The 16,255-nt window shown below is 37.6% G+C and overlaps 1 protein-coding gene across 5 annotated transcripts in view; it reads left to right on the plus strand.

Moving 5' to 3' along the window:
* The window catches only part of IFTAP (intraflagellar transport associated protein), a 58,425-nt gene that overhangs the window by 25,862 nt on the left and 16,308 nt on the right, over positions 1 to 16,255 (plus strand). For all 5 annotated transcript variants that reach the window (XM_019738612.2, XM_074336226.1, XM_019738610.2 and 2 more), the window contains 3 exons: positions 9,255 to 9,412; positions 10,745 to 10,816; positions 12,202 to 12,268. In XM_019738612.2, coding sequence (XP_019594171.1) covers positions 9,255 to 9,412; positions 10,745 to 10,816; positions 12,202 to 12,268 — 297 coding nt within the window. The remainder of the gene's footprint in view (positions 1 to 9,254; positions 9,413 to 10,744; positions 10,817 to 12,201; positions 12,269 to 16,255) is intronic.

The following is a 16,255-nucleotide window of genomic DNA, read 5'->3' on the forward strand; positions in this document are numbered from 1 at the left end:
GTGTCTACGTATAGAGTATATTGTATAGTGTGACGATGCAGTTCAGGGAATAATCCTACACTGGCCTCTGGTGGATGGACTAAATAGTGTGTCGACATGACCTTCAGGCAAAAGTATTTACATGCGTTGGCAGAGATAAGGTATCAGATAGTTTTTTTGTTTGTTTGTTTTTTATTCTTAATTTTCAGATTCTACTCCATGGAATCTTTACTTGGGACTCTTACCTTTAGTATATGTAAAGATCACCTGGGAGATACTTATTAAAATGCAGATTCCTGGGGATCAAGCCCTAAATTCTGATTTTTCAGTTCTAGTGTGCAGCCCAGGAACCTTGACTCTTAGACCAGCTTTGAGAAATACACCCTAAATGAGATCAAGGAGGTGTATGGGGAAGACATGTGAATTCCTCAAAATTCTGTGCTTTTGCGTATGCATATTGAATGTTTTTCTAGGGAAAAGAACCATAGCTTTCATGAAATTCTTCACTGTTTCCACCCAAAGGGTAACAACAATTATTTTAGTTTAAAAATAACTTTTCATTTAATGTCACCATTTTATGTTATTTAAAAGGCACTTTGACAGTGAAAAAGTATGATGGGTTTTTACAGAATCTGAATTATAATCAGGGCTCAACCTAAAGTTTCATTCATTTATATATTCAGCAAATTTATTATAATTATTTTATGAAAGTGGGATTATACCACACATACTCTTTTTATAACTTGCTTTATCATATAACATGTTTTGAACATATTTCCATGTCAATAAACATGGTTATTTAACGATATTCTTAATGACAGTATTATATTTGTGTGGATATGCCTTTTTTTAAAACCATCCTCTTTTTGTTAGATACTTATTTCCAGTTTTTGGCTACTATAACTTATGCTATATCACACACCCTCATTCATTCAATAAATGTTTATGGAGCACCTACTACATGCCAAGTACTGCTCACATAAGTGAACAAAAGAGACAAAGATCGTTACCTCCAGGGAATCTGTATCCTAGAAGGGGATGGCAGAGAACAAACAATAAACATAACAAATAAGAGAGGTATCTTTGTTGGAAGATAGTAATTTCTCTGGGAAAGAAAAAAAGTACAGAGCAGAGTATGGGGGATCCTGAGTGCAGGTAGGGGATGTATAAGGTTGTACCGTGTTTCCCCGAAAATCTGACCTAGCCGGACCATTAGCTCTAATGCATCTTTTGAAGCAAAAATTAATATAAGACATGGTATTATATTATATTATATTATATTATATTATATTATATTATATTATATTATATTATACCTGTTCTTATAGTAAAATAAGACCTAGCATATTACATTACATTATATTATATTATATATTATATTATAATATTTATTAGATAAGACCCGGTCTTACAGTAAATTAAGACCGGATCTTATATTAATTTTTTGCTCCAAAAGACGCATTAGAGCTGATTGTCCGGCTGGGTCTCATTTTCAGGGAAACACGGGTAATTTTATGTAGAGTGATCCAGGTCATAGATTAGACATTTTGGCTTTGTAGTGAAATCTTTGCCCAATACTTAATTATTTCTTTTGGACAATTCTTAGGCATGGAAATGCTGGCGGAAAGACATGTAAAATGTCTTTTCAGTGACTAAAAGTTTTAAGGAAATAGGTTGTTTCTCATAGGCAGAGGTCACGTCTTACAACTTTCCTAACTCCTCTGCTAGTCTTCTAGCCTAGCGTGGTGTTACGCACACAGTGAGCTCACTAGTTGGAGGGTTGAGTGTCAATCTACGTTCCAGTCTTAATTGTTACATGTCCTTTGGAGTGGAGAATGAACATTTTCCCTTTCAGGAGCTGTAAGATCTGACAGAGAGGTACCTTTCTCCTTAGTGTGAAGCCATAGACAATGCACAATTAAGAAAGGTAATTTTAGATGGTTTCAGATAAATTTGAAGAAAACAGGACCATGTAGAGAGTGGTGTGATTCTAAGGTTGTGACCATACTGAGGAGATAAGATGATCAGAGAGTTGTGGCTTTAATTAATATGCGCATTTCTCCCATTGTTTGGGTGTGGAAGGAAGCTAGAACTCCAGTTGTCCTTTGTTTTGATTTCATAATGCTATGGCACTGTGTGGAATATTAGAACCAAGGGGATACAGAATGTGGAAACAATCCAAATATTCATTCTCTGGTGAATGGAGAAACAAAAGGTGGTCTATCCATATAATGGAGTAATTCTTGACAAAAAAGTGAAACATAAATACATGCTACAACATAGATGAACCTCAGTGATGTTATGCTCAGTAAAAAAGTCAAGCATAAAAGACCACATATGTAGCATATGAGTCCATTTACATGGAATGTCTAGAAAAGTGAAATCTATAGCTATGAAAAGTAGACTAGTGGCTTTGCCGGTGGCTGGAGGTAGGAATGGGGAGTGACGGCACACGAGCACCAGGGACCTTTTGGGAGTGCTGGAGATGATCTAAAAATTTAATCGCGATGGTCGTACAACTCTGTATATTTACTAATAATCATATACTTGTACACTTAACATGTGTGGATTTTGTAAATTACACATCAGTAAAACTGTGGAGTGGCAGAGGTTCTGTTCATAGATCCTTAGGTCCTTACCCTGAGTTCTTTACTGGAGGAACATAAGGCCTTAGGACGTTGGATTTGGCTCAAGACCCAAGAGGGTCCTGCTTGTCGTAAATACTTCCTATTAAAGAAAATAAATCATTTGTGCATAGACTTGAAAGTTTTAAGTAGCTAGGACTGTGATACAAAAAGAAACAAACTTTTTGGATGTAACACGATCTTACCTTATGTAGACAGTGTCACCAACAGCTGTCACTCTGTTAGGGATTCTGGGACTCAAACATGCTGCATCTGCTCCCACTCTGGGCCACCTCCCTTCTGTGCCTTGACTGAATCTGTTGGGAAGGAGCTTATCCTATGGGGTGATATGTGTGGCCTCTTTGCAGCAAACTGTAATTCATTTGACAGGTAGCGAACACACTGTATTACATACTTCCAGCATCACAGAGATTGTTAAGGAAATAAAATAGTTACCTAGGGCATGCTAAATTAAACTAAAAGAATTGGACAGATTACAGTGGAAAGATAGGGTTAATACTCTGAGATATCTAGAGGGAGGGAACATAACCACTTGGACATAATGTCTTCATTTCTGTTTTCGAAACACAAGAAGAACTCACTTTGTGAGCTCTTTTAATCTTAAATCCATGGCTGAGGCTCCCTGTACTTTCTACCGCAATTACTGCAATAGCTCTGTACTTTCTCCCTCCAGTATCTGAAGCACACTGCTCCATCTATCCATTTCATCTTAGAGTGTTGCAGGAAAGCAGCAAGGACCGAGAGACGCAAGCGGCACGCAGAGATCAGGGAGAACACAGCTTTATTACGCCGGTGGGCTCAGCAGAATTATTCCAAAGACAGCACTTCCCGGGGTCGGGCTCTTTGTTATATAAGGTTAGGCCTCCGGGTTTTGGGGAGATTCGCGCTATTGCTGTTGCGACACTAGGGATTGGTTAAATCTGGCCAGGGTGCCGGGAAGTCCATGCCTAGCAGCTGTGATCCTTCAACATTGTTTTGACGGGGAGGCCTCTAACCTCAGTGCCCGCGGGAGACAGCTCCGGTAAGGGGCTGGAGCCAGACGGCTCTGATAAGGGGATGGAGCGCTTAGCGGGGGCTTGCCGGTGAAAGAACTGTCCCGACAAGAGCACAATGACTCCCAAGGGCCTGGGTAAAGTACAGTTTTCTTTAGGTCCTTCAAATATCACCCCTTCCCACCTCACTAAGTGCACTCCCATTTTACTCCCATTTTCCCGGAATATAGGCTCAGTCCTTTCCCACCTCAGGGCTTTGCTCACGCAATTTTCCCTTCCTGGGAGAACTCCCGATGTTCACCTGTTGAAACTGTAGCTGTGTTTTAAAGCCCCGTGAGATGCCCCATTCCTGTGTGAAGCCTTTGATTTTACCGGCCTCTAACTTTGTGCCTCTCTTGTATCATCTGCGATAGTTGTGTTCTGTTTTGGTGGTTTGCATACCAGGCAGAACCTCTTAGTTTGTAAGTTCTGTGAGGGCAGGACTGGGTCTTACCCATCTTTGTCACCTTGCACATAGTTGATGCCCAGAATATAAGTTTTGGATCGAATGAATTGCAGAAGTCAACTACCACTCAGATTTTTTTCCCTGAAAGTCAACTTTCAGCAACTTCACACTCTCTTCACATTTTTTCATCTGTGAGTACCTAACACTGGACATTTAAAAAAATTTCAAGTTACTGCTCCTGTGTCCCTCATCTTGGGCTTTTGACATGTGTCTTTCTGGGTCAGTGTTGTGCATTTGTGTCTCAGCAGCTTGAGAGCTAGGACTGTGAATAATGAGTCAATTATCATCCAGCCTCAGGGAAAGCACAATTATTCCCCACTGGCCAGTCTGAGATAATCCTCTCCTCCCTGTGCTCTTTCAGTGCAGAACATAACACAGTTGGAATTCAGAGCACTGCAAAAGGAATTTAGACAAAACATTTGTCTGCTGAGTTTAGCTTCTTTGGATTTATTCTGATTTATGATTGATTGGTTTTTAAATTGCTTATTTAATCCTAACGACTATCGCTCCAGGGGAGGCCAGATACCCTATAGCATGTGATCAAGAAGCGGTTGAGTGAAGTAGTTTGGCCGGACAAATCAAGCGCAATTATCGTCCAGAGAAACATTGCTGTAGGCTGGGAGTGTAATGTGAAAATCACCCCCTGATTTTCCAAGTACCCAACCTTGTTATAAGCATGATTGCTTATCCCCTATTCTCTTTGCAAAAGGCTTTTTTGCAACTGCCCAGTGTTGCACAGAATTTCGCCCCCATGAATTTTTCATTGCTTCTAGCAACATCCTCAGTATCCCTTTGCGATGGAGAACATGCTCTCGGTTTTTATTGTATTGACTGTGGTGCAGAAGAACAGACCCTCGGAGGTTGCTGACAGGGCTTGGTTGTGAATTCTGATGGTGGTGGTGTTGATCTGTGAAAACTTGTCCTTGAGTGTGGGGTGGCTTCTCAGCCCCTGGACACTAGTCTGGCTTTTGTGTGGATGGACTTGAATTTTTGAAAAGTTTATTTCAAAATAGACTTCAACAAAGTGATCACTTTCATCTGGAAGCTGTATAATCAGTACGTGATTAGTATCTAATATATCATGGCATCAGTGGTTTCAGTCTTTTCAAGGATTGTAACCTTTTTTTTGGCCTGAAATTAGACACTGTAGCTATAGTTGGTGGTCTGATAAGGGTGATCTGTCGGAAGCTTGTCTGTTTGGTATCAAAAGAGAATTGAAATTCCATTGCTTCCGAATAATGAAACCTTTAAAAACCGTGAGGAAAAGAAACCCTTGTTTATCTGTATTGAAGGTTTGACTCAGAAATGCCCAGAGAAACGTTCTTTCAGGTCTCAATCACCTACTTGTTCTCAGAAATATTGTTGGTAGAGTTCTCAAAGGTACTATGTGTGACACTTAATTCAAAGCAGGAAACATTAGGGATAAGACGAAAGAGTGGAAAAGGATTCTGATGAAAAACAGAAACAGAAGATGAGATGTACACTTGGTAGTACGTTTGGATTGTCACCAGGATAACTCTGGGAAGCGCATCTGACTCTCTCCTCAGCCTTAGGCCACGTCAGATTCTGGGCTGTGCCAATATCTGCCATTATGACAAGATCATATTGAAAAATAACTTCTTTCCTATCTCACTCTGCCAGGACATTTATTATTTGCTGGTCCTTTTTTTTTTTTTTTTTCCCAATGGTAAAAGCCTTATAAGAAGCACTTCTGGGTCTTTGGAGTGATATAGTGTATGAGGGGTGATCAAAAAATACGGTGAATGTTTAGATTAAAAAAATGTATTACAGTAAAAGACACATTACCATTAACCCCCCTCAAGATACTCTTCCTCGCTTCGAACACACGTATCCCATCGTTCTTGCCACTTTCTGAAGCAGTTCTGGAAGTCCTTTTTCATGAGTGTCTTTAGTTGTGCTGTCGTGGCTGCCTCCATGTCCTGAATCGATTCAAAACGTAACATTTCATGGTCATTTTGATTTTGGAGAAGAGCCAGGTCTCGCATGGTGCCAGATCCCGTGAGTAAGGTAGATGAGGACACACTGTAATGTTTATATTTGACAGAAATTGCCATGTACCAGAAGTGATGTGGGACACGTAAGCGTTGTCATGATGGAGGATGAAGTAAAGACACTCACGAAAGAGGACTTTCAGAACTGCTTCAGAAAGTGGCAAGAACGATGGGATAAGTGTTTGAAGTGAGGGGGAGTATTTTGAGGGGGATTAATGGCAATGTGTCTTTTAATGTAATAATTTTTTTTAAACATTCACTGTATTTTTTGATCACACCTTGTATTCATGTGAAACTACTTGTAAGGTTTAGGAAGGAGCCTTAAATTTTAGGTTCAGTCAGAGTGAGGACAAATTCTTTTCTGTATCTTCTGGTATTTTAAAAATAAAAGCTTTGTGTTTATGAAAGGAAGAAATTTTAAAAGAATGAATAATACATTTTATTAGATCAGAGGCCTCACCAGCAGTTCAATATCAGCATCAGAAGCTGGGACTTCATTGTAATTTGCTCTTTCTTTCCAACGAGTTTAATCTGTTATCTGTCAAATAACCTGGTTGTTTTATTGGAAATGGTAGAGGAACACATTGTGTGAACATGAGAACAAATAGAACCTGTCCTTATGGAACATCCGTTTGTCCCAGACATCGCTGTGCTTTTCAAATATTTAAATCAATAGACGATTACGGTACTGTTGTGCTGGGTACATAGCATTTTGTTGGAAAAACTAGATTTAGGTTGTGCTAGACTTAAAGGATAAGCGGGAGAACTGAAACAATTCCACCTCTTGTTAGAACAGTGCACTGAGGAATGGCAGGTAGCCACAGGAAGCCTTGCTTCTACTTTTGATGAAGTTTGCAGAACCCTTTCACTCCCCAGGTAAATTTTCCTGTTTCCAAGCATTTTCAGGCCTATCTTGCTCCATCCTGCTACCACTGCTTATCTTTGCCCTAGGAGTGATTTAGGACATCTTTGTGGTTCTAAAAGAGGAAGAAATCAGGGAAGATAAGTCCTAAGACTATTTCTTACTCACTTATCTGATCTTTTAGAATGCCGGTTACTGCAGCAATATTCTTAGCAACCCTCCCCTTACCTTGTTACCTTACTCACTCATCTCTTCCCCACCCATCAGAGTTTCTAGGGATTTGCTGAGGCCAAAGGCAGAGGTCACCTCTCCCAGTAGTAGCTAGTTAGGAGTCATGGGTGCTGGTGTAGGAGGCAGTAGAGAGAGCTGTCCTGAGCTTGTGTTATTTATTAATATAATCCTTTTAAAGAGAAAGTGATAAACTCAATATTTGTGTTTTCCCTCATGGGCTAATTGACTGAATAATAATGTATTATAGATTAGGTTATCTCACCTCTGTTCCCCAGCGGTATTTCTGTGTTAATGTCCTTTAGACATCACTGTAAGTTTTCATTCTACCAATGATGGATAGGTATTCAGAAGCAAGCAGAGGATTCTGACTGGACTTGCACCAGGTTGTGATCATAACAAGCATCTCACCAGCTTTGACGCCACGCCACTAGAAGCTCACGAGCAAACATGGGCCACCTTGTTGGCTTGGGCTGTCTCATAACTCCCTCAGTTAGGTACTTACTTGCCTGAGGAGCTCACAAATTAAACAGTCCCTGTGCCTCTGGAGCCTTTTCATGGTAGAGTACTGTGAGGGGATGAAATAGTGTTCCCCAACCTGACAATACCTTGATTTCTGCCACTTGGCCTCCTTGGAATCCTTTCTCACTCTCCTGGTGACCGTTGACATACATTCCTATATTTGCTGTTGTTAGTTGCAGCAAGGAAGTTCTAGTTTTGGAATGTACCATGCACTTTTGTTCTTTTTGTGCTATTGCAAACTTTTCTTCTGTGTCTCTTTCTGGGATTTTTGTCTCTTTTTCCCCACTTCATTCTTCTGTTCTCTAAGGACCATGTCCCTTCACTTACTATGCTATTCAAAGTGGCATAGCACAGTATTTAGGATCTATGGGTTCCTAGTCAGAAGACCTGCGTTCAAATCCCCACTCTGCTGTTTACCAGCTGTATTACCTTGAACAAATTAATGTCATGTGGCCTTGGTTCCCTTGTGGAGATACCAACAGTACTTTCCTCTAGTATTGTCTGACACTCAATAAACGTTAATCTTTTTTGTATTTTTAATATTACTACTAATATTTAAAATAATGTTATGAGTTAAACCATTACCCCAGTGTAACTGACTACCAGATATTTACCTGTAGCTGTGGTCTCTCTTCCACATTTTAGTTTACATTTGCAGTTGACTCCTGGACATCTCCCTTAGTTTCCTCTGGCATCTCAAATGCAACATGGCCAAAACTTAATTCATTATCTCTTATCATGATAGCATAGTTTTCTCAGTCTTCTAATTTAGGATTAATCTTAGACTCTTTCCTTAGCCTAAGGAGATAATCATGAATGTGCACCGATTTAGCACAAAGTGTTTGTTGTTTAAAATTTTAAATAGTTAAGAATAAGAGATTGGTTAAATAAACTATGTTACATTTATGCAGTGGAATTCTCTATAACCATTAAAATTACAGAAGAATATTCAATTATCTGGAAAGAAATATTATTGTCAAGCTGAATTATAATACAATATGTAGAGTAAAATTTCATTTGATTTTTACAAGTATGTGGATGCATAGATAAAAGATGAGAAAAATAGCCACTGAAAAAATTTTGTTGCAGCTTTTCTGTCTTGTAGGATTATTAGTAACTTGCAAATTTTAATTATTTTCTCTTACAAATTAAAAAAAAATCATCCACATAAGGAAAAATCCCCCTCAAATTTAGAAAAAAATGAGATAGGAGATGTCACAGACTCTTGCAAATACTACACTTTATGACAACCTCTCAACAATGGCTGAGAACAGTACTGGGTACATAGTACACACTTAATAAATATTTTTTGTATGGTAAATGAAATAGTGTTATCTTTCTTGCATGTTTAGAAATAACTTTGTAAAGTTACATATGCTTAATGCCTCAAGCATTCAGATTTCTTTGAAAACTGTGTTTTTGTTTGGAAGGAAGATTCTCAATAAACATAAAATAAACTAGACTGGGCGTGGTAGATGTTTTCTAATATTATGTAACTTATCATTTCAGAGGCTAATGTGACCAAAAGAGGAGCATTTGGAACTAATTCCTCAGAAAACATATTTACTTCAATGCAATTTACTCATGAAAATGAATCAAATGGTCACTGTCTTAGAAAGAAAGCCATCTTTCTTCTTAACTCATCACAAAGTTCAGAAGAGGAGCAGGTAATAATACCATGGCATACTTATAGAAACAGGCTGGGGGAAAACAATTCTTCATGAATTAAAAAAAAAAATGAGTCCGTAAGACCATAAGAAACATTGGACAGCTATTGGATCAATAACTCAGACTCCGAATTCTAGACGGGGTGCCATTGGATGCTTTATTGAAAATCATTATTGCCTTCCATGATTTCAGCAGCTGACCTTTGTGATGGTAACTTGCTCAGACCCAATTTTTGTTAAAAACCTTTTAAGAATCTGCCATCTTCAAGTTTCTTCTTGAAATTATTTATATATTTTAACTTGTCCTCTATTTGGGACAGAAGAATGCCTTTTTAAATTTTCTGTATAAAAGGGGAGTTTCTTTCCCCTGTTCTGGATTCACCCCTTGTGAACTTAAAGTAGAAGCTGTTATGTTGTTTTTTACCCAGATTTGATCAGTAAGTGTTGTATGCGCTTTCCCTAATCTTCAAGCCTTAATAGACTGCAGTCATATTCTCCTTAGCTATGCTTTTTAACTATCAAGAAATCCAAGTGGACGCTGTTCTGCTTTTCAAGCCATTTGAGTTTCTGGTTTCCACTGGTCTTCCCTGTGATATTGTGGATAGAACTGCATTTGGGATTGTGATTTTTATACAAGGGAACAAAAATCTCTGCATTAGAAATGTGTATATATACTGTGGTTCCCCGAAAATAAGACTGGGTCTCATATTAATTTTTGCTCCAAAAGATGCATTAGGACTTATGTTCAGGGAATGTCATCCTGAAAAATCATGCTAGGGCTTATTTTCCGGGTTAGATCTTATTTTGGGGATCATATATATATATATATATATATATATATATATAGAGAGAGAGAGAGAGAGAGAGAGAGAGAGAGAGGATGAGAGGATTGTGGACAAGAACCTTTTTCCCTAGAAGATTTATTGTCTACTGGCAATCTTTAGCAACTGGAATTATGGGTATTATCTATTGAGTCTTGGTCCAGCATATGAGAGACAAAAAATTGTTCAATGGCATTGTTTTCTAATAACTTGAAAGAGTTTCTCAGATTAGTCATTCAAAGGTTCATTGGAATGAGCTAATGAGGTGGGGAGTTTCTGTTTTACATATGAAAAAACTGAAGTTAAATGATTGACTTAGGTTCCTCTAGGGATTAATCTAGAGAACTGGAGTCCTGACCTCTGTTCTGATTTAGTGACTGGTTCATCATGTATAGCTACTTTAAAAAAAACAAAACTGGAAGGCTTTTATCATCTCAAGGATTACAAGATCAGCTCCTTTATTTTCCGTTGTTTCTTTTTCTCATCAATATGTCCTCACTGTTTTTTTCAGATAGTGATGGACGAAGGCCAAAAAGTTGGCAGTTCCTTTCAAGGTGATCTGAATTGGAGAGGAAAAGTGAAGGTAAGGCATGATTCAGTTTTTTTCCATGGCACGCCCCCACCCCCCAAAAAACCCCCCCAAAAACATAAAAGCAATAAAACCATAGGACTCACTAGCTGTCTCATACAAGTTGGAGAATTCAGCAGATTTTGTCCTTATACTTTTAAGTTGGTGTTTGAATATCTTAAACTATCCATGGTTGGCTGGGTTCTGCATCTTTTTTCCTTAAAGCTTAATAGATGGAAGGGGTGCTTTGATAGAGAAACATGACTCTAGTCCCCCTTAACATATGCTGTTAAGACAACTGACAATATAACAGATTCTCACATTTTAGTACTGAAACCAGCGTATGGAAGATAAATTTTTGCTGTCACTTGGATGCCAAGAAATAACTGCAGTCATGTACTGACAAGCAATGGAAACTACCATTTTTAATTCCTGTGTAAGAGCCATGGTCTGGCAAATAGAGCTGAAGGAAGAAAGACACAGGCTTTCTTTCGAATTCCAATGATGAGGTCTAAGTTTGCAATTATAAGGTATTTTGTTATGTACATGTTTTAGGTCATAAGCGTAAAAGGCATTTTGACATTATGCCTTTACTAGGTCTCCTTCGAGCTAGTGGTGAAATAATTTTCTGATTCACACCTTTGATATTCACCTGAGATGAATTAGTTCATGTCTAAAATGTTACCATCTTGTTATTCTAAAATGTCTCATTGTCAACTTACAGTGGAAAGCAGTATTCCACGTGGAATCATTTTTCATTGAAATGTTGCTGTTGTGTCTGTAAAGGTCATTTGCTCTGCTTTTTACCTTTGAAGTAATTTTCAGTTTTATTTACTTGAAAGAGAGAACACTTGATTTTTTGCCCTGCTCACCTCTCTTGTGATTACCTGGGGCAAGATGATTTTGTTTTGAATGAACCTTTCTTTCTTACTTTCTTTACTTTTTTTCTCTCTGGCTCTTCAGAGTGAAAAGCATGTTGTTAATGATAATAGCCAGGCCCACCACCATCATTTATTTGAGAAGCAAGAGCAATAAAACAACAACAACAACAACAAAACAGAGATATTGTTTTGGACTGTCTTGGTGGTGGTGTATATTCTGGGATAGAATCTGGAACAAAGTCCCTTTTCAAAACTCCCCAGATGGTTTTTTCCCTTTCAGTATAGAGATCTTACTATCATGCTTACAAAATCCAGGCCAACTTCCAAATTGACTGCTTCTTTCAGATGTCTCTGGGAAAGCACAGTGAATAACAAAAATCTTTAGCTAGGACTCAAAAGTTAATGAGAAAATTGGATTCCGTTGCTCACTTGAGTGTCCTGAAAGTGGATTCACTGATTCTTAATTGAATTTTTACTGTAGGTCTAATATGCATAAAAATGATGTTAATTCTTTTCTAGGTAGACAATTTTCTAGAACTAGAAGATTTGGATATGGATGAAGAGATTAAGCCCCAAATGAGCAAAGGTATGCCTTCTGTTTCCTCTTTATACTGCTTGACCTCTTTCTAGAAGCTACAAATAAGACTTTAGACAGCTTTTCTTTCTTTTTGGCAACCCTACCTCCATCTTCCCCGAGACAGGGAAAACTGGAGTCCTGCAATTTCTTTTTCAATTAACAGTGATGTCTGCTGAGAGGTCAAAGCCTGTTGAAGGTTGTAAAGTCTTTTGTCTTAAATGGAATAAAGATCCCTTCCCACCTACCTCCAATTCATGGGTATGATTGATTTTCAGGTAATTGTTTCAAGTAAAGTCATTTCAGTCAAACCCTTATTTGTTAGAAGAACCATGTTATAAATTGAGATTATGTTTGAGTGATACATACTCGTAAAACATCAATTGATCGTAAAAATATCAGAATTGATCATAAAATAAACAAAATAAAATCTGAATCTTTGCTTTCATAAATATTTATTAAATATGTAAACCAAACACTTAAGCGCAACGATATATTTTAAGTGTTTCTTCTGGGGCAATTTCCCACATAGACTGGGCTGGGTGAGGCTTAGTTCATTGATATTTAGTAGATGAGGCCTTTTTCCTTTCTTGGTTAACATTTCTGTATAAGCATAGGTATCCTTTTTTGCTCAACGGATCTTTGAAATACGTTCAAGATTAGAGTTATTTGCTTTGAAAACTCATTCCTAATTTAATATGCAAGAATATCTCAAAGTCAATGGTGAATGTTAGGGAAGGGTCAGTTTCTATGGGGGTTTGGTGGTTGGCATTTAAGTGCTGCGTACAGTCTTTAGGTAGTCATAAACATGAATTATGGTCATTATCATTGGATGGGGGGGTTATTAATAATCAGATAGGACTTAAAGTGACTGCATGTAGTTGGCTTGGGGATGGTCGTTCTTTATAAACTGGCTGTATAAGCCTCTGCTCTGGCTTCTCTAGTTGCCTGAATTGAGGGGCTCTGGTAATTGGAAGCATTTAACATTTATATTCTTCTTCTGGTTTCTTTCTCAAGCACTATTAACCAGTAGACACTGCAGATTTTTCCTTACTTACTTGGTTCAAGTGAGATCAGACATCTGAAGAAATCACATAGTCCACAGGCACCCTAGGCAGCTCTGAATTCTGTATAAGAGCCTTAGGGTCTCCAATTGGATTAGAAGGATAGCTAAAGACTCAGCCAGAAGCTGAGTCTGTAGAGCAAGCACACTGTTTTGGGGTTTTGGGGAGGGGAAGCTTGTTAAAAATGCAGATTCCTGGTCCTGTTTCCAAGCCAGAAGATCTTTGGTGGCATCTAGTGATCTGTGCCTTTTGTCATTACCCCAGGGGATTCTGATAGAGTTCATCTGTGGATGACACTTGGAGACAAATGGTTTTAGTTTGTGTGTAATACATTTGCAATATAAAATTAGTTTTATAGGAGGGCACAGAAGTGCACAGGTCGAGCATTTTTTCAATGGTTTAAATTTCTTGCTTCCTGGCAGTAATGAGAAGATATGTATAGTGACATAAACCTACTTAGCCAATGATTGTAATTTGGTTATATCAATCTCTTAAATTAGCCTTTTACCTTTTCCAATATTTTAGATTGTTTTCTTTAAACATTTTTCCAAGTTATGTTTTTAATGTTTTTTTTTAATCAGATCTTTTACTTTAGTTTAAAATATTACATAAAACATCTCACTAGTATGGTTTTCCAGAAATTAGATAGCAGGCAGTCTTGCATTTGAATATAAAATATTACTGAGGCCTAACCCAAGTCTCAGTGGGCTTGAATGAAGTAGTCAAGACCTTCCCACGTGTAAAATAATGTGAAAAACCTAGGCTGATAAGCACACCCGACTTCAGTGATTTATTCTAATTCCCGAAAAGACCACCAGGACTTCACAATTTTCATAATATGCTGTGTAGGTCATTTGAACCGAAAGAAAAAGAATTAAATAGTTTGTGCCAAGGTGAATTTTAGTTTGGGCCTAATTTGTATTACACTTCAGGAACGCGAGCAGAAGGCAAATATTTATATCAGATGGGAAATGTGACATTTTAAATTGGCAAGTGGCTTGTATAATTTTGGCAGTTGAGAGGTTTACTGATTAGATCCTGTTATTGTTTAAGCAACAGATTGGCCTGGGGCAACAAGGAAGGGAGTTGCCCATTGTTGTTCTGTCATTGACTTCACTTGCTCACCTTATTTGCTTTCATAAATATTCTCCAAAATTCAGGAGCACGATTCAATCCCAGTATTTGGCTTATCATTTTGGCAGCCTCGATGGAGGAGCCAGCTCAGGGCACTGGTATTGAGCAGTTGTCTGAGGGTAATATTTGCCACAAAGTTTGGGACCTTGTGTTTATTTGACATCGTTAACCATTTTTTCCTCCTTTGAATTTGAGATAAAGTAATTAACCTGATGGTGGTGGGTTACCATCATACCGCTGACTGTTATCCCACAAAATTATTATTTGGAATAGGCATTAATTGTTATTAATCAAAGGAGGAAGAATCTTCTAGTCATCTTTAGTTATTTATTTTCCCCTTCAGTTGGCCCAGTCTGTTCTCTGGCTGAGTGCAATTGACTGAAGGAACTTTTTGAAGTCTAGTTCTCAGAATTATAGTCTTAGAAAAGTCTTTTAGCCAGTAGGTATATTTATGCTGTGGTTGATTGTGTTGGATGATAATGGGCAACTGATTCCTACTCAAAGATTGGCAGCCTTATTTCGTTTTCATTTTCAAGCTCTCTAGTACTCCCAATTCTAATGACGGTATCAATCACCTGTTTCTTTTTCTTTCTTTCTTTTTTTTTTTTTAATTCTTTCCAAAATTGAATAAGACACAAAGAAATAGAAAGATATTCTGTGTTCATGGATTGGAAGAATCAACATAGTTAAAATGGACATATTACCCAAAGCAATGCAATCCCCATCAAAATCCTATGGTATTTCCCAAAGAAATAGAACAAAAAAATCATCACATTTGTGTGGAACTATAAAAGACCCTGAATAGCCAAAACAATCCTGAGAAAAAAATAACAAGTTGGAGGTATCACATTCCCTGACTTCAAATTATACTCCAAAGTGACAATAATCAGTATGGTATTGGCAGAAAACACACACACACACAGACCAATGGAAGAGAATTGAGAACCCAGAAATAAACCCACATATACAGAGGGTGCCAAAAAAGTGTATACACATTTTAAGAAAGGAAAAAATTGTGTTAAAATTCTAATACAATGAATGACACTAGCATTCATTTGATTAATGCCATTTTTTGAGTGAATGCCATAAATGAATGTAATTACATAAATGAATGTATTCAAAGTAATACATAGATAACATCTCTTAAAATGTGTATACATTTTTTTGGTACACCTGGTATATTGGCAAATAATTTTCAACAAAAGAATCAAAAACATAAAATGGAGCAAATAAAGCCTCTTCAATAAATGGTGCCGGGAAAATTGGGAAGCCACATGCAAAAGAATAAAATTAGACTGCTATTTGACACCATACACCAAAATTAACTCAAAATGGATCAAAGAGCCAAATAAAAGACCTGAAACAATTAAATGCACAGAAGAAAATATAGGTACTAAACTTATAGACCTTGATCTAGGAGAGGATTATATGATGTTGACCCTAAAGGCAAGGGAAATAAAAGCAAAAATAACTGAATGAGACTATATCAAACTGAAAACGCTTCTGCACATTAAGAGAAACTATCAACAAAATAAAGAGGCAACCAATCAAATGGGAGAAAATATTTGCAAACACCCCTGGTAGGGGGCTAATATCCAAAATATATGAAGAACTCATAAACTCAGCAACAACAAAAAACAAACAATCCAATTAAAAAATGGGCAGAAGACCTGAACAGACACTTCTCCCAAGAAGACATACAAACGGCCAACAGATATATGAAAAATTGCTCAACTTTACCTGCTATTAGGGAAATGCTAATCAAAACCACAGTGAGATACCACCTCACACCTGTTAGAAT

The sequence above is a fragment of the Rhinolophus sinicus genome, linkage group LG06 (assembly GCF_036562045.2).
Source record: "Rhinolophus sinicus isolate RSC01 linkage group LG06, ASM3656204v1, whole genome shotgun sequence".
Lineage (NCBI taxonomy): Eukaryota > Metazoa > Chordata > Mammalia > Chiroptera > Rhinolophidae > Rhinolophus > Rhinolophus sinicus.